The sequence below is a fragment of the Podarcis gaigeae genome, assembly GCF_964106915.1.
Source record: "Podarcis gaigeae genome assembly, chromosome: 9".
NCBI classification, from domain to species: domain Eukaryota; kingdom Metazoa; phylum Chordata; class Lepidosauria; order Squamata; family Lacertidae; genus Podarcis; species Podarcis gaigeae.
In genome coordinates this window covers 27120797-27144576 of record NC_139685.1, presented here as the reverse complement: position 1 = coordinate 27144576, position 23780 = coordinate 27120797, and the positions used below count along the sequence as shown (strand labels likewise).

General features: G+C 42.9%; 2 protein-coding genes and 1 long non-coding RNA gene across 16 annotated transcripts in view; 2 read left to right on the top strand and 1 right to left on the bottom strand.

Annotated features, from left to right (window-relative positions):
- The first annotated feature begins 331 nt into the window (after nt 1-331).
- FRG1 (FSHD region gene 1) lies at nt 332-9669 on the top strand. 2 transcript variants are annotated; one of them, XM_083756030.1, is made up of 9 exons: nt 332-466; nt 1414-1481; nt 3836-3958; nt 4590-4644; nt 5645-5759; nt 6207-6311; nt 7044-7135; nt 8264-8374; nt 9527-9669. In XM_083756030.1, exons 1-9 carry the CDS (start codon nt 405-407, stop codon nt 9561-9563), a joined length of 768 nt encoding a protein of 255 aa, XP_083612156.1. In that variant the 5' UTR covers nt 332-404; the 3' UTR covers nt 9564-9669. The 2 variants fall into 2 exon arrangements, with proteins under 2 accessions (XP_083612156.1, XP_083612155.1); XM_083756029.1 differs by lacking the exon at nt 9527-9669 and having other exon boundaries at nt 8264-8447.
- Nucleotides 9181-13850, bottom strand: LOC310852613. Its single transcript, XR_014568320.1, has 2 exons — nt 13695-13850; nt 9181-9389 (listed from the first exon to the last, which is right to left on the bottom strand). It is a non-coding gene; the product is annotated as an uncharacterized lncRNA (long non-coding RNA).
- The window catches only part of SPATA18 (spermatogenesis associated 18), a 25292-nt gene continuing 14254 nt past the window's right edge, over nt 12743-23780 (top strand). For 4 of the 13 annotated variants that reach the window (XM_083755793.1, XM_083755788.1, XM_083755791.1 and 1 more), the window contains exons 1-8: nt 12743-12853; nt 13396-13488; nt 16187-16292; nt 16419-16519; nt 17444-17562; nt 19725-19820; nt 22279-22413; nt 23267-23504. In XM_083755793.1, the coding sequence (XP_083611919.1) occupies nt 13402-13488; nt 16187-16292; nt 16419-16519; nt 17444-17562; nt 19725-19820; nt 22279-22413; nt 23267-23504 (882 nt within the window). In that variant the 5' untranslated portion in view covers nt 12743-12853; nt 13396-13401. Of the gene's footprint in view, nt 12854-13092; nt 13489-14015; nt 14140-16186; nt 16293-16418; nt 16520-17443; nt 17563-19724; nt 19821-22278; nt 22414-23266; nt 23505-23780 lie in introns of those variants that run through there. The other 9 variants (XR_014568079.1, XR_014568080.1, XR_014568081.1 and 6 more) reach the window with 4 other exon arrangements.

Below are 23780 nucleotides of genomic sequence, written 5' to 3'. Positions count from 1 at the left end.
TGATAAAATAATCATTATGGAATGGGACGTCCCTATGTTCATCAGAGATATGTTGGCGGGTATGTGGTTTGTAAGCTGCTTTGTGGTTCCTAAGATACACATGATCAAAACCCCAAGAGCCCCACCGCGCCCCACTGTTGCTTTGAGGCTTCCTCTTCTGCCTCTGGCCCAGGAGGGCGAGCGAGGCGGCGACAGGAAGAGAAGCCCGAGCCTGGGGTTGCCCTCTCGCCCTCTGCCTGCCTCCCTCGCTACCAAACGTGCCAGCAGCTCCCAAAGGCGTCGCGTCCCAAGTGCCTCCGGAGGAGAAAAGCGCGGCGTGTCCCTCAAGGGCCGCCGTACGGCAGTGGGAAGAAGGAGGAGGGGCGGAGCTTGTCCCTCCGCGGCTTCCGTAGAAGCGGCCAAACATGGCGGAGTATTCTGCTGTCAGAAGAACCAAGCTGGTTCTGAAGGGGACGAAATCGAAAAGGTGAGGCTCTTCCTGCGGGTCGGGTTTCCCCAGGTACTGGGAAGAGGAGGTGGGATCCTGCCTCCTTTCTTCGAGTCCGGGCCTCGGTTGCCGGGTCCGAAAATCACCATCGTCGTGGTGAAATGCCTCTGAGCGTGTGCAGAGCGCATTCTGCCTCTCCGCTACGCTTAGCGGAGGATGGGAAAGCGCTCTGCACACGCTCAGAGGCATTTCACCACGACGATGGTGATTTCGGGCGGGCGCAGTTTCGGCGTCAGGAACTAACGATTTCCTCGGGGGAGCTTTGAACCCCGGCGTCTCTTCCTTGCGGAAAAACCGTGTCGTGCTTTTTAAGGACGAAAGCGGAGCCCTGCTGGAAGCGCCCGATCGAGGCTAAGTTGTGATTGTGCGTTTCCCCCCTTCTGTTCTGCCTTTTTCTATATGCAGATACTCCGCTTCGCGACTCAGGAGTTCGGGGTTTTATATAAGTAGCCTGTCTCCTGATTAAGGCGAAAGATCGCAGTTACACATTATTATTATTATTATTATTATTATTATTATTATTATTATTATTATTTATTGAATTTATATATATAGATTTATAATTTATTATTATATACCGCTCTATACCTGGGGGTCTCAGGGCGGTTCACAGAATAAAATCAAGATATAAAACCACAAAATATATAATAAAAACAACCCAGTATTCCCACACATACACACTTCTCCCAGACTCTTTTCTCTGTTGGGCTGAGGAGGTCCTAGCACTGATGCCATCTGCAGCCCTGGAGTAAAACATGTGTCTTGTCTGAATCAAAATAGATGTTCACATTCACTTGCAGCCTTTGTGATAAATTGGGCTTCTCTGGTATGCACATCTTTCCCTACATGAAACATGTTTGTTTCTCTTGGTAGTACCTGTTTGATGATTGTGTATTGATTCCCCCCCCCCTTGTGTCATTTTGCAGTAAGAAGAAAAACAAAGATAAAAAACGGAAAAGAGATGAAGATGCTGAAGATAAACTTGATATTGTTGGTAAGCTCATTTTTTCCACAAAGGGGCATGAGGGAGAACACTGATAGTCCTTTGCTGCTCCCTAGTTGTTTTCCTGCTGCCCTGTCCTGAGCTGAGCCATGGCTCAGCTCACTGCAGTGGTTTTCAACCAGTGTGCTGTGGCACCCTGGGGTGCCTTAAATGGTCAGGGATGCTGTGGGCAACACTGGTCTCTGTTCCTCTTTCCTTCCCTCCCTCCTCTGATGCCCTCTCATGCCTCTGCCTCCCAGTGGCTTACACAGCTGTTTGTTGCAGCAGCCCTGGCTACAAGCTCCCCATACAAATGGTGCCTCTGGGGCTGGCCAGGGGGTGCTGGTTGCTGGGAGCTGAGGCAGCTCAGAGACCAGGAATGGCTGTGGCAGCTGCCCAGAAGACTCCCAAGGGAGTGGAGAGGAGAGGAGGCTGAGGGAACATTCCACAAGCGAGGGTGTTTGAAAAAGAGTGAGAGGCTGCCAGCTCTGCAGGCAAGGGGTGACGTAACTGAGTCCCACTGAGTCTCACAGGGGTGCCGCAGAAATAATGTCAAGGGAGCTGTGTACTCAAAATGGTTGAAAACCTCTGGTTTAGTGTGTTGTCTGAACCCAGTCTTGTGGCTTAACCCTTCCAAACAACCTGTGAGCTATAAAGGATGAGACAAACCTTTGCTACAGCTTATGGTTTGCTTGGAAAGAGGTAAACCACAAGCCCTAGTTCAGATGACACACTAAGCCAAACCACAGTTTAGCTCAGCATAGCAGTAAAATGACTGGAGGAGGAGCAAAGCAGCTGTGACATCCTCTTCGGGAGCCCAAACATTTGTACTAAGCCATGGGTTAGCTTGGGGGGACGCGGGTGGCGCTGTGGGTTAAAGCCTCAGCACCTAGGACTTGCCGATCGAAAGGTCGGCGGTTCGAATCCCCGCAGTGGGGTACGCTCCTGTTGCTCGGTCCCAGCGCCTGCCAACCTAGCAGTTTGAAAGCACCCCCGGGTGCAAGTAGATAAATAGGGACCGCTCACCAGCGGGAAGGTAAACGGCGTTCCGTGTGCTGCGCTGGCTCGCCAGATGCAGCTTGTCACGCTGGCCACGTGACCCGGAAGTGTCTGCGGACAGCGCTGGCCCCCGGCCTCTAGAGTGAGATGGGTGCACAACCCTAGAGTCTGTCAAGACTGGCCCGTACGGGCAGGGGTACCTTTACCTTTTTTATGGGTTAGCTTAGCTTTACATGTAAGCCGAGCCTTAGTTGGCTATCAGACTGAGAATTTTGCTTTTAAAAAGCAGCATACTTTATTGTGTATTAATTATTTTTGTATGCCCCCCTTCCACCAATAGGTCCATGGTGTCATACATAGTTCTTTTATCCTCACAGCAACATTGTAAGGAAGGTTGGCTGAGAGACAGTGACTGGCCCAAAGTTCATAGTAGGCTTCATGGCTGAGTGGGGATTTGAACTGGGTCTCTCCAATCCTGGTCAAAGTCTCTAGCCACTGCATCATGCTTTCATGCTGACTCTCAGTTGTTCCCTTATAAAAATCGAAAGACATGGACTATTCATTACAAGATAGGCACTAAGCCAGTGTTTTTCAACCTTTTTTGGGCAAAGGCACACTTGTTTCATGAAAAAAATCACAAGGCACACCACCATTAGAAAAAAATTAACTCTGTGCCTATATTGACTATATATAAAGTAATTCTCTTGAATAGGAATCAAATAAACACAAAGAAAGTATTTTATAATTACTTTATTATGAAATAGTAAGTAAAAAGAAATATGAAAAATTATAAAATACTTTATTTTTAAATCTTTCGAATTTTTCAATTTTCCCCACGGCACACCAGGCAAGATCTGTGCCTGCGGAACAAGATAGTGTGCCGCGGAACAGTGGTTGAAAAACACTGCTCTAAGCAGCCTCTGATCTTCAGAGGAGCATGAAGGAAGTAGATGGAAGCATCCAGAATGTCATATTTGTACTTATTTGAATTGCCATATCTGTATTGTATTCAACGTTCCTAGTGTGATTTTGATGTCCAAACCATGAGTGCTTGCATTATGATCAAATAAGGAGTCCTGCAGCTTTCTTGTATGCCTGGCCAGAAGCATTTGTTCTTAGTAGATTTCAAGACTGCAGAACTTGTTTCTTCCCAAACCAAAGATTATAAAAATATCTTTTCAGCTATTTAATGGTTTTTTGTCACTAACAGTTTTTAAGTTTATTAAGTAAACTGTCATTATGCATTATGCTTGGTTAAGATGGAAAAGCTGCTTTGTTGCTTGGTCTCTTCAAGACATTTCCAGCAAGCAATCGTGAAGAAAACAACAAATGTGTTCTTGTTTCTTTTTTGTTTCCTCTCTTATTAGAAGGGTGGTGGACTGTATCAAATTTTGGTGAAATCACAGGAACCGTAGCGATAGAAATGGGTCTTGGAACCTATATCAGTGCTCTTGACAATGGCCTTTTTACCCTTGGAGCACCACATAAAGGTTGGTATGGGCAAAAGTGGAGGGAAATTTTCTCCTTCCCTATCTCATTTTTGGCATGGGTAAGTAAGGCTCACTTATTTTGATGATTCTGTATTGCCCTGTGGCACCAACTGTACTATGACCCAGCTTTCCAAATAAGTCCAAAAGAGTTTCCAGACTGTGCACATATTTAACCTTCCCACACATATCTAAGTTAATTATATGTAGCAATGAATTTTTGGTAAATTATGCTGACCACATTATTTAGCTGTCAGTTTTTGAAAATGGACCAGTGTAGCCTTTATCCTGTACAAATTTGCATCTTGTGCTCTAGTAGCTGAGTGCAAAATGTTTATCAGAAAACCAACCTACTGCTATACAAGTGGATTGTTATTTATTTCAGTATGGAAAACAGAGAAGTGTGTGCATTGAGAATGGGAAAACAAAACAACTTGCAGATGAACCATTAATATGTTTGCCCTTAAATTAGTCACATGCATTCATTTAAATGGGTCTGTTCTGCGTATGGCTAAAATTGGATACAACTCAATGTCCCCAGCGCCTTTGGTATCTTCTCTTGCATCAGCAGTTCATAACAGGATTCTCTGCCCTGTGTGTGTCTAATTGTCTAATTTCTTTTTAATACTTCCAGATGAAGGGCCATACCCTCCTGAACAATTTACTGCTGTCAAGCTTTCAGATTCAAGGTAGTTACTCACCTTGGCTTTATATTAACCATTAAATTAACCAGGCTTTCTTAAGTTACTGGATACAAGAGTGTTTGAAACTGCCTTTCCTTAGATTTACTTTCTAATCCTAGCTTAGAAACAGTGTTTTGCCCCTTTGATAAACTAGATGTGAGACCTAAATAAAGGAATGTGGTAGAGTACATCTTGTGCATGTCCATGGACACATGGATTAAAAATTTCTGACTCAGAGTTGGGTCGTGACACTCCTGCAGTTGCTAAAGCATGCATTTGTGATCTATAGATTATTAGGCAGAATTGTTGTCTACAGAGGAAAATAAAGTTGTTCCAAGGTTCTGTAACTTGCCTAAAGTAAGCATATTTGTGTTGTTTGTTCTAATTTTGGGTAATTTGTTCTGTTTCTGGTAGAGTTGAGGGTGGGGACAATATACCTATACAGCTACCTGAAATCTTATTCAATACTCCTGGCTTCTGAGATTTCAGTAAGCGCTGCTCTTATGATTACAAGCTTTCACCATCCAAGGAGGAGTATCAAACAAAATTAATGGACTATGCTGAAATGGCAAAACTTAATGGATGAATAAGAAACCAAGAAGAAGAAACTTTTAATAAAAAATGGGCAAAATACGTGGACTTTCTGAAAAACTATTGTAAACAATTGAATTCATTAGCAGGATTAACTCAACAAGCAGTTAAGCATATTTGTTAAGCAGTTAAGTTAAGAAATATTAGGGATCAAATAATAATTGGACTTAATTTGAAGATGCAGCAAGAAAATATAACAGAAGAAACCACAGAAGGGAGAGAGTCAAATGGTGTATTTATTGGAAAGTTTGTGTAATTTGCATGATTGTTATAAAACTGAAATTTGGAAAATAAAAGTTATTAAAACAAACAAACTTTCAAAAGATCCTGAAACATAATTTGAAAACCATAGCTCTTGATAATGAACTAATCAATTTCCAATGTCATAACTTGCTTATTTGTTTCTTTTTCTAAGAATTGCATTGAAATCTGGCTATGGTAAATACCTTGGCATTAACTCAGATGGGCTGGTTATTGGACGTTCTGATGCAATAGGTTCAAGGGAGCAGTGGGAGCCAGTGTTTCAAGAGGCAAGTGTCAGCAGTCATTCTTAATACATAATATCTTAATACATAATGCAATGGTTTTAGATTATAGCTGCTTTTATTGATATCAGATGGCAGTGATGCAACATTAACTAAGAGGCCATATCAAAATTTCAGAAGTGGCTGTTTTGTTCTATCATACTGAAATAGTTTTATATCCTTGAAAATAATGTTTAGCTTGGCAAATGCAGCATTGAAACTGATCCACAAATACCAAGTTTGAATTCTGAATTGCATTCTCAAATGCCAATGTTGTAATTGTCATAAAATGGCAAGAGGGCTAATTATGAGTTTTAAAATCAACATGCAGAATGAGTTTAAGTGGATTGTTTCAGCGCTATTGAAGTAATATCGGATAAAATTGTGAGACGTTCTTGTAGGAACATAATAATAGTCCTCCTAATTTGTCTTGATTTTATTTTTTCCCTTCAGGGGAAAATGGCACTGTTAGCAGCAAACAGCTGCTTTATCAGCTGTAATGAAGAAGGCGATATTGTAGCCAAAAGTAAAACTGCAGATAACGAGGAAATGATTAAGGTAATTCAAATGGCCTGTATGTGCAGTTCTTATATTTGTCTGTGTGACTGTTTAAAGGAAAAATACAGAAACAGGCGAAACATTTCAATGTGGAACTTCTTCAGTGGCTGTCACAGGCAAAATAATTGTTTAACCCAAGCGTATGTTGCCTGGTCAGATGACCTGGAGCATCCATTTTAACTGGAATGCATCTCTGTTCTGAAATTTTTCTCTCTTTTTTTTACTGGAAGGGAGGAGTCTCACTGATTTTAGCTGAAAGAGTTGGTGGGGAGTCAAACTGAGTTTTAGACTACATTGCTTCAGAAGGTAGATAGGGCTTCAATTTGCATAGCAGAGTGCTCTACCCTGCCCAGGGGAAACTAGACATGTGCTCTAACCTAGCTGCATTCTTACACAGTATATTCCATTTCTTCCTGCTTCCCCAGTAGTCCTTGGAGTATGCATGCCCTGTCTCCCCATATTGACCACTGTTTATAATGTGATATATCAGTATGATATTTCTTCAGTTTGTATATATGTGTAAATGCATTTGCAGAGGCATTACAAGAAGATTTTGTCAGAGCAGCTCCTTTGCATACTGGTGTGTGACTGTTGCATTCAACGTCCAGTGAAACTGGAAAGCAAATCAGGGGAAAATAATATCAAGAGAGAGGATAGGATCTTTTGGCCTTTGAACTTTTTCAGTTAAACCAACTGTAAAACAGCACTGTCTCTCCCCATACTTCCTTTTAGATCAGGACGTGTGCTGAAAGGGAAGCCAAGCAAAAGGATGACATTCCGGAAGAAGACCAAGGAAATGTTAAGCAATGTGAAATCAATTACGTGTATGTAACAAGGGTTTCTTGGCTAAAAATAAAACAAAAGCAAGTTGTATTGGAGTGCAAATAACCCCTAGTTTCCTTTATCAAAAACTTTCAGGTCCCGATCCTTGTGTAAACATGTTAAAAGCTGAAGAAAGTTTATCATCATGAGGATCTGGTGGGTTTTGTTCTAAGGACCAACTTTATTTCACAGGACAAGGAGATGTGCTTTTGTTTTCAGATGCAAGCCTGATACATTGCACCACTTGTCTTTCTGTTTATCCCTAGTATAATCCATAAATGGAACTTTCTTACATTTATGATTTTTTTGGATATTTGTTTTATAACAAACACAACACCCTTTCTTCCCCCACCCACAATACCTCTTTAATTCCTTAGTGGGGCTTTTAAATGCATGGTATAGGCTTATTGGGACGCGGGTGGTGCTGTGGTTTAAACCACAGAGCCTAGGACTTGCCGATCAGAATGTTGGCGGTTTGAATCCCTGCGACGGTGAGCTCCCGTTGCTCGGTCCCTGCTCCTGCCAACCTAGCAGTTCAAAAGCACGTCGAAGTGCAAGTAGCTAAATGGGTACCACTCCAGCGGGAAGGTAAACGGCATTTCCGTGTGCTGCTCTGGTTTGCCAGAAGTGGCTTAGTCATGCTGGCCACAAGACCCGGAGGCTGTATGCCGGCTCCCTCAGCCAATAAAGCGAGATGAGCCCTGCAACCCCAGAGTCGGCCATGACTGGACCTAATGGTCAGGGGTCCCTTTACCTTACTATAGGCTTATTAATGTTTGCATGTGTGATTTGCAACAGCTTGCTGAAGGTTATCCTCACCCCTAACAGGAATGTGTCCTCCTCCAAGTTAGCACAAACTGGAAGGATCTCAAAGCAGACCAATGCACTGCCCACATCCAACAGTTTTCCAGCTGGCATTCCACATTATGTGGTTCTTGGAGGCAACTGGGCATGCTCTGTCCCCAAGGCACTCTCCTTTACTTTGTATACCTCTTAGATCCCTTGGAGTTCACTGATACCCTGCATTTTTTATTTCTCAGTGGGCTTGTTTTGGCTGCAGTCCTATCGACACTCAGCCACTGTATTTCGTACAGGCTGAAGATACTTACCTTCTGCTTTTTTCTTTCAAGGAAGAAGTTTCAGAGTTTTCAAGACCGTAAACTAAAAGTAAGCCAAGAAGACAGTAAAGCTCTGAAAAAAGCTAGGAAAGAAGGCACCTTTCACGAGGCACTGTTGGACAGGTACTCTTTCTGTTGCAATGGGATGGCAGTTGTCAGACGTGCTGAGCAGCTGTGCTAGCAAACCCTACGAACATGCAAACACAGTATTATAAGAGCTGTTTTACAAAAATGCCCTGTACGCCAAAAATGAGCTTATCAGGAAGTATGGCTTGCTCTCTCTGTGCTGTGTGACTTTTCTACATGAGGTGTTCCTAATTTCCTATAGGGAAGTGTTCATGTGTGCAGCTGATGCTGCTTCCACTGTGAAGCAATGCAACAGTACAACCATTAACTGGATGCTTGTGTAGACAAGGGCTCAGCTGAATGTAAAGCATTGATATTGGATGGTGGCCACCAGTGATGGAAAAGCTCTGGATTGTTTTGAGCTCTGGCTGCTTCACATGTGCACATCCATCCCTTGACGTTGCAGTTGTCAGATGATGGGCGTGTGGATATGAACTTGTCCTTAGTCTGCCGTATTCTACAAAATGTACTAATGTATACTGGCAGATTTCATGCAGCTAATACTTACATGCAGCTGCTACTGCAATTGTCACTTATTCAAACCTCTTCCAAGACAAGAGGGATTTTAAAAAAACATTTTGTTAGGTGCCATTGAGCATTATAACCCACGGTGGCTGATTGCCTTCTTAAAAGTAAACTCTTATAATGAGTAGTGCCTGTGTGTGATGAACTTCAATACTGAAACGTACATACTCATCGCTGTTTTTATTCTTTGTCCATATCCGGTGTGATCTCGATAACGGCGTTATCAGACTTAAGGTGACTGTTAACTGAGCTGTTTAGCACTGTAGAATGTGCTTCAGTCTTTGATTAACTTTAATCATGCTTTCCAACAGTTTACAGGGCAAAGAGATGATAAGCTAACAGGACTATAGCTTCTTATAAATTCTGTGCGAAGGTGTGAGTTGTCCACATCCACTTTTGGCATCATGTACTGATGGCATGCAGCCCCTGGAGAGTTGGCCAAGGGGGAATATAGCCCTTGAGCCAAAATAAATTTGCCACTCCAGCCCTAAATAGAAATTAATAATGAACAACCTCTGGCTTTTAAAAGTGTGCCAGTACTAATTCTACTTTATTGACAGTTGTATTACTTAGATGTACCAATCATTTTACCTTGCCTTTCCCCTACCCCACTTTGTCTTGCAGGAGATCAAAATTGAAAGCTGACAGATACTGCAAATAGTCAGAACAGAAGCTGGCCTTCCGTATATTTTCACTTCCTTTATTCGGTGTGTTAATTCTTTTCTTTTAAATAAAACCTTTGCTGTTGTTGTTAAAGTAGATTTTAATTACCCTGACTTTGTCTCTTCTTTTGGAAGTAAAGTGTTCATATTAAAATGGAGAATAGATCATGTTTTTATATGGTGCCATATTGTCAGCAGGCTAGGGACAAAGGTGAGAGCTGTTTCCTAGTTCTGCTGGATCTCTCAGCGGCCTTTGACACCATTGACCATAACATCTTTCTGGACTGTCTAGAGCTGGGGGCACTGTCATGCAGTGGTTCCTCTCCTTCCTCCTGGGCCGTGTCCAGAAACTGCTGTTGGGGGATGAGTGTTCAGACCCATGGGCCCTCACTTGTGGGGTGCCTCAGGGTTCTGTCCTCTCCCCCATGTTTTTTAATATCTATATTAAGTCACTGGGAGAGATTATCAGGGGGTTTGGGCTGGGTGTTCAGCAATATGCAGATGACACCCAGCTCTACCTCTGTTTTAAAGCAGAACAAGTGAAGGCGGTGAATGTCCTGTGTGAGTGCCTGGAAGCAATTGGAGGAAGGATAGCGGCTAACAGATTGAGGTTGAATCCTGACAAGACAGAAGTACTGTTTTGGGGGGACGGGGCGGGCGGGTGTGGGGGACTTCCTGGTCCTGAATGGGGTAACTGTGCCCCTGAAGGACCAGGTGTGCAGTCTGGGAGTCATTTTGGACTCACAGCTGTCCATGGAGGCGCAGGTTAATTATGTGTCCAGGGCAGCTGTCTACCAGCTCCATCTGGTACGCAGGCTGAAACCCTATCTGCCCGCGGACTGTCTCACCAGAGTGGTGCATGCTCTGATTATCTCCCGCTTGGACTACTGCAATGCGCTCTACATGGGGCTACCTTTGAAGGTGATCCAGAAACTGCAATTAATCGAGAATGTGGCAGCTTGACTGGGAGTGGCTGCCAGGACCACATAACACCGGTCCTGAGAGATCTGCATTGGCTCCCAGTACATTTCGGAACAGTTCAAAGTCTTGGTGCTGACCTTTAAAACCCTAAACGGCCTCAGTCCTGCATACCTGAAGGAGCATCTCCACCCCCATCGTTCAGCCCGGACACTGAGATCCAGCACCAAAGGCCTTCTGGCAGTTCCCTCATTGCGAGAAGTGAGGTTACAGGGAACCAGACAGAGGGCTTTCTTGGTAGTGGCCCCCACCCTGTGGAACGCCCTCCCATCAGATGTGAAGGAAATAAACAACTATCCTATTTTTAAAAGACATATGAAGGCAGCCCTGTTTAGGGAAGTTTTAAATATTTAATGCTATATTGTTTTTAACACTTGATTGGGAGCTGCCCAGAGTGGCTGGGGAAACTCAGCCAGATGGGCGGGATATAAATTATTATTATTATTATTATTATTATTATTATTATTATTATTATTACATGCAAATCTTTACTCAGAAGTTGGGGGTGACGTCACACATTTTGGACCCGTGACGTCACACATTTTGGACCCGTGCAAGTAACCTACAATCAACAAAAAATTACATTGGGTGGAACATGTGAAGTAAACAAGTAAAAGACATGTTTTTGCCTCAATATGAAAGGGAGCCTGGCATTCAAACTTCCCCCCAAAAATATGTTCTAAAACCCTTAAGGAAATAACAGGGAGGGGTGTTTTCAAAAAAGACATTTGTCATGCACGTGAAGGGAAATTTATGGCAGCGTGGGGGAATGTATGAATACTTGTCTATACCAGGTTTTACTCAGAAATCAATATATCTCGAATTGCCTTATGCCTACTGCATCTGTTGGCTCAATATATTTAAAATAAATGCAGTACTGTATTTATCTGAAGATCAAGTGGGCACATACTGCATTGTGCCACCAGAGGGCCCCATACTATTTAGACTGAGTCAGTCCTGGTCAGTCAACATAGGGGGAAAGGTGGGGAAAGCTGGTATATAATACACTCCTGAAAGTTGCATCATTTTTTAAAAAAACTCCATGTCTTTGAAACTCCCTGAAAATGGAAAACGATCATAGCAGAGTTAAGAAACTTCTGCTTGTTGTGGAGGGTTTTAAAATCAGCATTCAAAAGAGGTTACACACATAACACAAGCACAAAATCTAACGTGGGGCAGTCCTCCCTGCCACTTAAAAGTTCTCTCTTTAGATAGAAGTCCCCTTCGAGACTGAAACTTAGCAGTGTTGTGTAACTGGCTACACAAACACGAAGCTCCACCACCCCTCCACAAGTTGTGCAAAAGTCTCTTTATTCTTCCAAACCAGTTTCAAACGAACATTTAAAACCAAGATGTGTTTCTTGAACAGTAGCGCATTGTGGCACATGGCAAAGTATTTGTGGCGTCAAGGAAATCCAATCTTCCAAGTCAGCCACATGGAAAGCCTTATTATTCCATTTCACGGGGAGCAAGGGGGTAAGGATTTGGATTGGGAAAAGGCTTAAACCCACCCCACCCCTCAAAATTGGGGCGTGAGTGTAGACCTACCCAGAGTTGCATTTTGCTAGTGAAGTGACTGGCTTTTGTGTTTAAAAGTTAGCATATTGCTACGGTTGACACTGGATTATTTCATGAGTATACCACGTGAACTAACTGTGCTCTACTTTCCCGTCTCAGTTGAGGTTCAGCAGCAAAACCATGCTTTGCCTCTTCTGAATGTAACATTTTGCTGCTAAATCTGATGTGGGAGGTGAAACGGAGAGTGCAGAAAATGAAGGATCGCATGAGCAACAGGGTTTGGTTCATTTAGTGCCTAAATGTGATCTAGCATTATTTCTGAACTACTCCATGTGCGATCCATCGAGGGAGGAAGGGCAAATCGGCTACCAGCTCTGGACTGACGATCTGCTTCCTTGCCTGCATGGAGATTCCCAAGAGCGGGGATAGTCCCTGGAGGGGAGGGGTCGTGGGCGTGGTCGCTTTCACAGGGGCGGAGTTATATTGGTCTTTTAAATGCTCATTACGCAAAGCCATAGCTGTCAACGTTTCCCTTTTTTTAAGGGAAATTCCCTTATTCCGAATAGGATTCCTCGCAAGAAAAGGGAAGAGTTGACAGCTATGCGCAAAGCCCTCGTGGGATTGATTTCTCCCCCCATCATTATTATTTTAAATTGCATCTCCGGTGAGCGTAATAAAGGCCGTTTTGTGGCCTCGCTGTGCCTCACACGCGAGTTGCAAGCTTGGCGAGAGGTGGCCAGGGACAGAAGAGGCGGCCGCTGAGACGAAGACCATGTGGGGGGTCTCCTAATTCGTAAGGAACCCCCCCCCCCGAACTTGTGCCATTTGAATTAGGGAGACACACACAAACACGCGCGCTCCTTCTGCTAGGATCCCCCCCCCCCTTGGCTTCCAGCAGAGACCCAACGGGATCGTTTCCCTCGGCTCCTCGAGTTCAGACCCGGAGGACCGAGAGGGCAGGGCCGAGGAGGGAGGTGGGGTTCTCGGCGTTGCTACAACCAAAAGGCTCCCTTCGCGCCGCCGCCGCGTCCCTGGCACCCGAGCAAAGCAAACGTCAGTTTGTTTAACAATCGCCGAGTATAAAATGCTCCAATCATAGAGGAGACTCGCGGAGGGGGAAAATAAGGCTGAGGTCAGCGCAAAGCCAACAAGCAGCAGCGGATCTCCCTTCGCCGATCTTCCCACCTTTGATACTCTAGGGCAGCTAAAAATAAAAGTAAAATACTCGGGAAGCAGGCACATCGATGCTAGCTGTTTTGTAGGAAGGGAAGCCTCTTTCCCCAAAGCTTCTAGATCCATCCTCCATTCACCCCTGATCTCTCTCACCTTTGAAAGGGAGCCATGGCTGATAGCCTGAGAAGACTGATCAACAACGAGACCTGCAGGATTTTACAGGAGAAGTTGGAGAACTGGTATAAAGATTATCACGTGAGTGTGCGCGAACGCGTGTTTTGGAAATCGGCGCTCTGACTAATAACGATGGGGAGGCAGCTAGATGCATTTGCGATGTTGTCCCCTTTGAATCTGTACCTGGCAAAATATTAACTCCTCTTCCCACACACCCCGCCCTTGCTAAAACCGGAGCTGGCGAGGTGGAAACTGCAGGAAACGGCGAGATCGTTTCAGAAACTAACCTTAACTACAGTGATATAAACATCTTTAGGAAAGATGGAGACGATTAGCATTGCACCCAAACGCAGCTTTGTGAGTTTGAGCTTGTTGCGCGGAGAGGTCGCTTTATGGCGGGAGATTAGGGCTGAGCTGGTGGTGTGTTGGAAACCTCCAGCCATTTCCCGGGAAAGTAGTAACTAAGGACGCCGGTTTTCAGCGCCAAGCAGACACTGTTGTGGTTGCCATGGTTATAGAACGCCACGATACTCTGCCCGGGAAACGTAGTAAGAACAGCAATGATTTGCAGCGAGGGATTGCTCAAGTCTCTTTCCCTCCTCCTCTACTGAGCTGTGATTGAGTCTTTTGATTCGGTTGTACAGCTAACCACAGCTCCCCCTCACCCGAACATGTTATTTTCCCTTTATACATTTAACACCCTTAACTGTTTGTTTTAAGATTGGAACTATGGTACTTCTCTACATTTAATTTTTAACCCTCCTATTACCTCCAAGTAGCTCAGGCCAGCGTAAATAGCGATTTCCATTTTATCCTGACAACAACCCTGTGAGATAGGTCAAACTGAGGAGCTGCAACTTCCCATGGTCACCCAGTGGATTTAATAGCTGAGATTTGAACCCTGATCTTTCCAGGCAAAGGCTGGAACTAAAATGATAATGGTACACATGCAGCTGTTGCCAAAAACCAGCAGCCCAGTACTGGTTCTCCCTGTAACTTCAATTTACATCACCATGGTGCATTTCCCTGCTTTCTCACCAGTAGAAACCAATGATTATTACCAGCACCTTCCAGCCTACATTCCTCTACTGGCTCTCTCTCCTCCAACTTCTGTGTCCACATTTTGTGTTCCAGAGTAGTGGCGTTTGGACGCATGATGTGTCCAGCACAGTGTTTGACTTTATATGAGTTGGATCTTACAGGAGTTTCTGGGATGGCCTATGCATGTATGCCACCTGATTACCATGGCTGACTGACAGCAGAATATGTGAACTGGTTCAAGTGAAAAAGCATTGTGCTATATGATATATTTCAGTTCTGTTTCTGGTGATGTACCCATGGCAGTCTTTTTACACATGCAGATTATCACCTGATGCTGTAAGTCATGAAGGAACTAGCGTGTGTGTATGTGTGAATACATCCTGGCATCAGATTGTATAGATCACATGCTTTCCAAAAGCTATCTATCAATGCAAAATGTGGCACCTGGTAAGATCTTCGACCAAAACACAAACATGCCTGGCAGTAGGGCTTTTTATATTGCACTACACAGGAATTAGAAAAATTAAATGTAAGCATGTAGTAACTGAAAAATAAGGTTTAAACTATGAACAGCTTCCTCTGCGAAGGATCTGTGTGTCATATTAAGTGTACATTCAGACCAGTTTTTTCCCCTTCCACTGTGGTCACTTCAAACCATAACCCCTGAGCTGTGGTGGCTAATGCTATTATTCCTTGTGTTCTCATGCAAGATGTGGTAGTTCAGTAAAGGAATCAAAAACCATCCCATGATTTGTCTGGACAGAAGTGTGTTTAGGTTTTCTTTCCCCCAAAAAAATTACTGGCTGCAACAGACAGCTCTGAATTTGATTTTTATTCTTGAGAGAAGTCACACTAGAAGTAAAGTGAGCATGAATGTCCACATGTTAGGCATGGACATTTGCAGGGGTAAAGCACGTTGGTATAGATCTGTAGGCACATAGCAAAGGTGCTAAGAATTCTCTGTTACAGAAAAAGGTTTCTGTGCTGTCCTGAGTGCCACATCCAGATCTAAACCAAATGTGATCTTCACTGTGATTGACAATCAAACAGGAATAGTGCGCGGAAATACTGAGGGTGTGGTGGGGAGCATAGCTGTCAACTTTTCCCTTTTTTAAGGGAAATTCCCTTATTCCGAATAGGATTCCTCGCAAGAAAAGGGGAAAGTTGACAGGTATGGTGGGGAGCGACAACCCATCTGTGTGCAGAGTCAAAGATGACTTTGAATTCCATTTTAGAAGTACAAGCCGTGTGTCACTAGTTTCTTTCTTGATTCTGTGGTTAGAGATCTCTAGATCATGGAACTACAGTTCCCAGGGTAATGCTGTTCAGCTGGTATTATAGATATGCCCCATATAATTTCCTTTGTAAAGCAATAGGTAAAGGTAAAGGGACACCTGACCATTAGGTCCAGTCGCGACCGACTCTGGGGTTGCAGCGCTCATCTCGCTTTATTGGATTCCAGTGATAGACTGTGGCCACAGATATGATACATTCTGGAGGTTACTTCTTTGTTCTAATTCATATGCCTACGTAAGCTCTTTACTTTCTGCTGTGGGATTTAATATTCCATGACATTTTGGCCTCTGATCCATTGGTTAGTATGCAATATTATTATCTTGTTGGTTATAGGGAATGCGATGCATTATAGCTTTTATTGAACTTAGTTCCGTTGGTGGAAGGAATACTGAAGGTGCAATATATTGGCAGAATTGGAGTAACCAATAATTCTAATTTTCAGATTAACTCATGTGATCAGAATCTGACCCGATGCTGTGAAATCATGGAACTGAACTCCATGATTCAGGGACAGCTCTTCACAATCCTGAACAAAACAAGCCAAGAAGGTGAGCTCTGCATGTCTGGTTTATGTGCATATATTTACTACAGGTGATGGTTAGCTTGTGCCCAGATATTTAAAACATTTTATCAATATTTATTGCCCTTCCTTTCTCTTTCGCTCATTGATCCAGGTGGACATTATGCTGGTGTGGATACAATAAAGTCTCGTCTGTTGCCATGGCTGGGCACTTGTTTTTCTAGCCACACTTGCGGGAGCTCTTCTCACTTGCAGGTACAATAAACTTGTAATTTCCCCTTTTTTTTCTAGAATGGGTAAACCATAAGATAGAAAGGCTTTGATTCCAGTCTTGCGCTTATCTCTTTCTTTCCTTGAGAAGAGATGCAGACAGGGGCTGAGTTGATGTTCATGTTTCAAATGGAGGATTATGTTTTAGAGATATACTGTATATCCAGACTTATTGTGATAAACGCCACATTCAAGGCAGATATGATGTTGTGTTACAATAGGTTGGATGCAGAGATGCACCGATAGGAAGGTGGAAGGTGACTTTCCTGTAATGTCTTATTGTTACTTTTCTAATCTATAGCTGCTCTGTGGAAGTCTTCCATAGTTGAGAACTGTGGCTGTTTTATATTTTTGTATAATGGAAATATTTATACCCCACTCATCTGGCTGGGTTTCCCTAGCCACTCTGGTCAGCTCCCAACAGAATAAAAAAAGTGATAAAATATCAAACATTAAAAACTCCCCTAAACAGGGCTGCCTTCAGATGTCTTCTAAAAGTCAGGTAATTGTTGATTTCCTTGACATCTGAAGGGAGGGCGTTCCACTACCGAGAAGGCCCTCTGCCTGGTTCCCTGCAACTTCACTTCTCGCAGTGAGGGAACCACCAGAAGGCCCTCGGAGCTGGACCTCAGTGTCCGGGCTGAACGAAATTTCTTATTGGTGAGGGGCTTATCTCCACATTCAAGTAGACTTTGCTGTATAACAAACGTTGTTGGTAGAAGCTAATTTCTCCCAAGGCTTGCGTTTCTTTTTACTGAATAAAATGCAAGCACTTTATTTAAAATCAGTTTAAGATATATGGAAGATATATCACAATATTTCTGAAACATTAACAGAACTCCCTGCCCCCTGCCCCCGGACATGCATTCATTTCTAGCTTTTACACACTGTATTTCTACTTCACTGTAGGAATCACGTGAAAAAGACAGATGGATGAAGGAATTGGCCTGCAACCGGGACCAGGAAATACATCAGCTGGAGAAAGAGCTGAACAGCACTCGTTTACAGCTCAGTTTTGTACAACAAGAGTAGGACAATTAACTGTTTTCCATTCATACATTTTTCGTGCACTAAGGTGTCGAACTATAAGGATAAGTAGAATTGCAGTTTTGTGGCTGTAGTGAAAGCCTTTTAAGCCACCACATGGTGGTGAAAAGCTGCTGCTAATAATAATAATAATAATAATAATAATTCCACAATGACATTTCCAACCCACCTTTTCCTAACTGGACTTTGATAATTGCATCTTTATCTAAGTACAGTAGTACCTTGGTTCATGAATGCCTTGCGACTTGAACGTTTTGGCTCCCAAGCGGCGCAAACCCGGAAGTGAGCATTCTGGTTTGCAAACGTTCTTTGAAACCTGAACATTTGATGGAGCTTCTGTGGCTTCTGATTGGCTGCAGGAGCTTCCTGCAGCCAATCAGAAGTCGCACCTTGGTTTCCAAACATTTTGGAAGTTGAATGGACTTCCGGAACGGATTCTGTTCAACTTCTGAGGTACCACTGTAATGGCTGTGATGATTCCACAGATGTAGAATAGAAGCATTCCTGTAAACTGCTTATGTGGGTGGGCCACATGAACTTATAAAGCATACTGGACCCCCCAACAGTTCACATTTATAGGATAATTCAACCGGTCCAGTCCCCTTCTGTCAGTGCAGCTCAGAAGGTTGTTTCTGGGTCCAGGATCAGTTGGTGCTACGTGGACAGGTTCCTGTTTTTGGCACAGAAGTTTCCCAGAGGAAAGGGTACTTCTTTATTTTTTGTACTTCCAGTTACAAGCTATAATGTTGACTCAAGAGCTTGAATAGTATTGTGTGAGCATGCCTTAGATCAAAAGACATACAACCAAGTCTTTTACTTCATAATATACCAGTAATGTGCTCTTCAGTGACATTTTAGCTAATCTCAGGTGAATAACACAATATATCTGTTATACGTTTATAGCATTCTTTTTTAAAAGCTGAATGGAATTCGCTTCTTTCACAACACTGGAAATGAGTCCCCTAAAGCTTATTTTCACTGTTGCAGCCAGTCATTTTCTGAAAGTTCATCTATATAGACAGCTTTTCAGTTTAATCTATTGACACACATTCAGAATGAACTTCAATATAGGGAGTGAAATTGTAGTTGCTTTTAGATGTGTAATCTGTTTCTTGATAGTGTGACGTGTTCAGATCAATTGCTTCAACAACCTTTGTTGTATCTCTGTCCTTTCACCTTTGTTCTAATAATCATGCACGGTGCTTTTTTTCTTTAAAAAATGTTTAGGGGTACTCTCGTTTTCCTACTCATATTGAAATACTGCCCCTCCATGAGGTCAAACTTAGATTCAGAAAATGTTTAGGGGTATGCATCCCCCTGGGAAAAAGCACTGATCACACACAAAACAACAACAATGGTTTATCACGGCTGTGTGAAAGAATTGGTTCCCTTTCTCTGTACAGCTTGTGTATGAAAGAAGACATGAGGAATTGATACAGAGATAATCTATTGAATTGGGATTTGAGGAGGGAGTGTGTATATGATTGTTTTTGTGTGTGTGTGGACAGCAGAATGAATAAGCAGTGTTGTTAGATGGTGTTTGCCAATCTGTGAGAAGATTTAACGATCAATTCATATCCTAGGATGAATCCAGAGCCTATGCTTTGTTCTGTATAGATGGTCAAATGTTCACTTTCCAGCCATGTCCAGTTAAAGGATCTCAGGGATCAAACCTGGGGAAGATCGCTCCTGGAGTCAATGGGCCAATGGCATAAGACAGGTTCAAATGCTGGTTTTTGAGAGAAGTGACCTGAAATACATGCTTGCAGCAGGTGTACAAATTTTGCTTTTGTAAGCAAAATTCGTGTAAGTAGGCCTATAAAGGATTTGGCTTTCTCAGTTTATGTTTGGCTGCCCCATCTGTCTATGCCATTCATAAATGCTTGTATATATTTTGAACTTTGAAATAGGGTACTAGACATAAAAAATTGCCCTGAGTTTGGAATTGGTGTTTGTTGATGTTTACTGCTGTGGTTGTTATAGCTGATGTGCTTATGTGTTGACGGACTGGCTCTGCAGTGTACTTGTTTTACCAAATGCAAATACCCTTCTAAGATTTTATTTCCTGTTTCGTTGAATGTGTTAGCAGAATTTGTGCCATTTGTATTAAAGGCGTATCTCTGGGTGTTGATTTCTCTTGCAGTTTAGCAGAAGCCCAGGTGGCTCTTGAAGACACAAAGGCCAAATCCGCCACCACTCTTTTGGCAGCAGAGGATGAAATTGTTCAGCTAAAAGCAGAGTAAGGAAAACACGGTGGCTGGCAAAGTTGGTTTTGGATTATCTTTGTGTGGTTGGTCATATAGGTTACATTTGTAACATCACAGTGCTGTGAAATGAACATGGCTTGTTGTTGCATCTGAACAAGGAATAAGCCACAGTTTATTTAAACAAGCCAACTTCATAACCCAAGATTTGAAGCTGGCTTGTTTTGAAACTTACTGTAGTTAGCAATAAACAGCAACCCTGTGTTTGGATAAGCCAAATTCAATGGAAATTGAAGGGAGGAGGCTTCCAAATTCTTCCTCCTGGCTGTGCAGGAGAGAGACCATCTGAGCCCAGGGCTCACTCAGGCTTGTTGCGACTTGTGCATGTTGTGCTAAATCATGGTTTAGCGGGATGTACAAACACAGCCATTGTGTAATGTTGATTCCCTCTGCCCCAATTTCTGTTGCTCTCGGCCAGGGTTTCCCAAACTGGGGTCTCCAGCTGCTTTTGGACTACAACTCCCATCATCCCTAGCTAGCAGGACCAGTAGTAAGGGGTAGTAGGAATTGTAGTCCAAAAACTGCTGAAGACCCAAGTATGGGAAACCCTGCTCTAGGCAGTTACTAATGAATCTTCCTCCCAGTATCAATCTCTGAAAAGAGCTTTGGTTGTAATGTGAAAAAATATAATCATGTGTGGCTGGCTATTTTTAGTTAGTTTACGGTAATGGGCCTTACCTGTTGCCCTCTGGAAATCATTGGACCCCAACTTCCATCAGCCCTGGCCTGCTTGGCCAGTTGTCAGGGATTATGGGATTATAGTACAACATTTGGAGGGCCACCAGTTAGCCACGTGTGGTTAACAATATATGTTGACACTGAAACTTTCAATTTGTTGAACTGCCATAATTTTTTCCCCATTGTATATCGGCCATAACTTCTCAGTGCAAATCTGCATTTCTCTGAATTCTTCTTAAACTATTTCATGGGTGGTGTAGATGTGCCCCCACGGTCTTTAAGCACATCAAGCATTTATACATAGTTTCCTTTGGTTTTCAGCATATCTTTGCCTGGCAAATTGCAGTTTAGGCACATTTTTTATATTTGCAGTAATCTGAGTGTGTAGAGAAAACTGAGTGTGTAGAGAAAACTGCATTTTGTTTCTGTTCTTCCTGAAGCATGAATGTGCCCATCTAAGAAATCAGAGGCTGATTGAGGTCAGATGCATGACTCTTTGGTTGTGGTGCCAATGTGCGTAGAAAATCAATTAGCCATGCCTTGTGTACTCAATGGTTTGGGTCTTGTTACTCCTCAAATCCAAATGAAAGTCTGTTCAAGATACTTTCATTGATGATCTTAAATTAGCTTATCTAAGCTATGTCGCTAGGTTCTTCCTGACTTAGGTGAGCCTGTTTTTCGATAATTATAACTTGTTGAAAATGCTGCTTGTTCTCTAATATCAGTCTTCAGAGTTGGTTTGCCCCTTTACAAGGGAGACATCAAGTGTAGAATAATTGAATGAAGATAGATCATGTGATATAAATGTATTACATTTGTACATATGCAGCACATGTTTTTGCCATACACTGACTACTTTGAGTACACAAAATGTATAACTTTGTGTTTTGATATTTGTGTGTGTGTTTGAAAGCTGTTTCTTGCTAAAGAATTATTTATTTACTTACTTTTTTTTAAAGCCTGCCCTTCATAAATATATTGCCATAAAGAGTTAAAAATACAATATCATAAAATAAGATCACACAAGCTCAGATTATTGGTGATCACCCAGTCCCCCCCACTGCACCCAGACAACAGTCCCACTTGTGTACAGCCTCCTGTGACTCAGATGTTATAGAGAAGTAGAGCTGTGTGTCATCAGCATGTTGATGACACTTTGTCTTAGAATTAGTGCACACAGTGGCTTCACATAGGTGTTAAACAGCATTGGGGGCAAGGTCGTTCCTTGTGAGACACCACAGCACAAAGATCATGGAGCTGAAAACACAGTCTTCCAGTGCTACTGAGTATGACCTTCTAGGTAGGAATGGAACTGTTCTATAACAGTGCCCTAAATACCCATCACCCAGAGCTGGTCCAGAAGGATGCCATGGTCTCTGGTATCAAACCCCAAAGAGAGATTGAGAAGCAGAAGGAGGCAAGATGAGGAGGTTCTTGGCTTGTAACATATATACCCTAAGCAACTCTACTGCATAATTACATACCGAAACCTATTTTTGTGGCATTACAACTTGAAAATAGATTTGAGAAATTTTGCATTGCTTTTGGTGGGCAAAAATGGTTGGTTTATATCTAAAATGTACATACGACGAACGTCATTTTGCATTCCTCTTGCTGCATAGTGATCTCTCTGAAATTCTTCCTGGTTTTATAAGCTCTTTCAAATAGATTACTTAGTATAGTTTAAAAGCAGGATATTGATTGCTGTAGAAACACCTCTTTTGATCCGAATTATTTTTTGTGTGTGTGCTAAAGGCTAAAGGCTTCTCGGGTAAAAGAAGAGTGTGCTTTGAAAAATCTGGACCGGATGAGTGATTATGAGCAGCAGCTTCAAACACTGAAGGATGAGATTGCCATCCTTGGTGCTCAAAAATCTCTTCTCCAAAACAGGTAAGGGTTTTCATCTGATTTAAGTAGCCAGTAATACCTGTGGGTGCTAACCAACAGAGTAGTACCATTTGCGCAAGGAGATGAACTTCCCTCCCTCTCCTCGTGCACCTTCTGTGCACCTTCTAAATCTGTTTTGGGGGTTTTCCCCAGCTCTCCAGAGCAGATTTGGGGAGGACATGGGCCCCTTGGGGAGAGAAGGAAGGGGACAAGTTCCATTGTGTGAAAAGAACTGCTTTGTTGTCTATCGTTCTATTATGGTTTGGCTCCAGAGATGCTACACTTCAGATTATCTAAGGGGAACTTTCGATATCTCAACTCTATTGATGAAACTGAAAGAAATTGTAGCTCAGAACAGTGGATTATTTTATGATGATGGCATCAGTTTACACAATGCGTTATAGAGTAATGTAAGCAAAGAAAAATACAGGTCTCTCTCCAGGCATAACAGCAATCATCTTTAATGAATAAACTGGTTTTGGATGTTCTCTTTCTTTAAATTCTGCTTCTTGAGAGAATACTCTAAATCAGAGATGGAGAACCTATGGCCCTCTAGTTATTGCTGGGCTACAACTTCCATTATCCCTGACCATAGGCCATGCTTTCTGGGGCTGATGGGAGAGGCTCACAGGTACCTTATCCTTGGTCTAGAACAGCCTTTCTCAACCTGTGGGTCCCCAGATGTTGTTAAATTACAACTCCCATCACCCCTAGCTAGCAAGGCCAGAGCTCAGGGATAATGGGAGGTGTAGTCCAACAACATCTGGGGACCCACAGGTTGAGAACCGCTGGTCTAGAAAATACATTTGTAAGGATAAAGATCTTCCATTGATGCGAATTTTCAATTTTGTTATAGACTTGCACTAAGCCGATCTCCTTCCCCGAGATCTATCCGAAGCAGATCACCTAGTCCTCTTCCCAAGAGAAGTTCCTCACCCGGACGAGCGAGACTTACAAACGCCTCCCGACATGCTCGCCTTGTGGAACGCTTCAGTGACATTTATGCTCAGGAGCGCTTGGATGCTCAAAGCCTCCTGAGAAGTTATGTTGACGATCTGGAGATGGTTCAGAGAATAATCTATACTGCAGTTGTGGTAGGAAGTGTAACAATATTTCTTTTCAGAATCACTCACTCACATAACCTAGCGGTAGACAAACCTTATTCGTACATGGAGTCGACAACAATCAGTTGGCAGTCCTAAACACACTTACCTGGGAGTGAACTCTGTTTAACTTGCTGCGGTCTGAGCAGACATATACAGGGTTGCGCTCTCAGTTCATTAGCTTCTCTTTCATTGCTGGAGTTTCTGGCGCCTGGTCTCACTGCTGAAATGGAAAGTTAGTGTAAACCTCTAATATGGCAAGCAGTC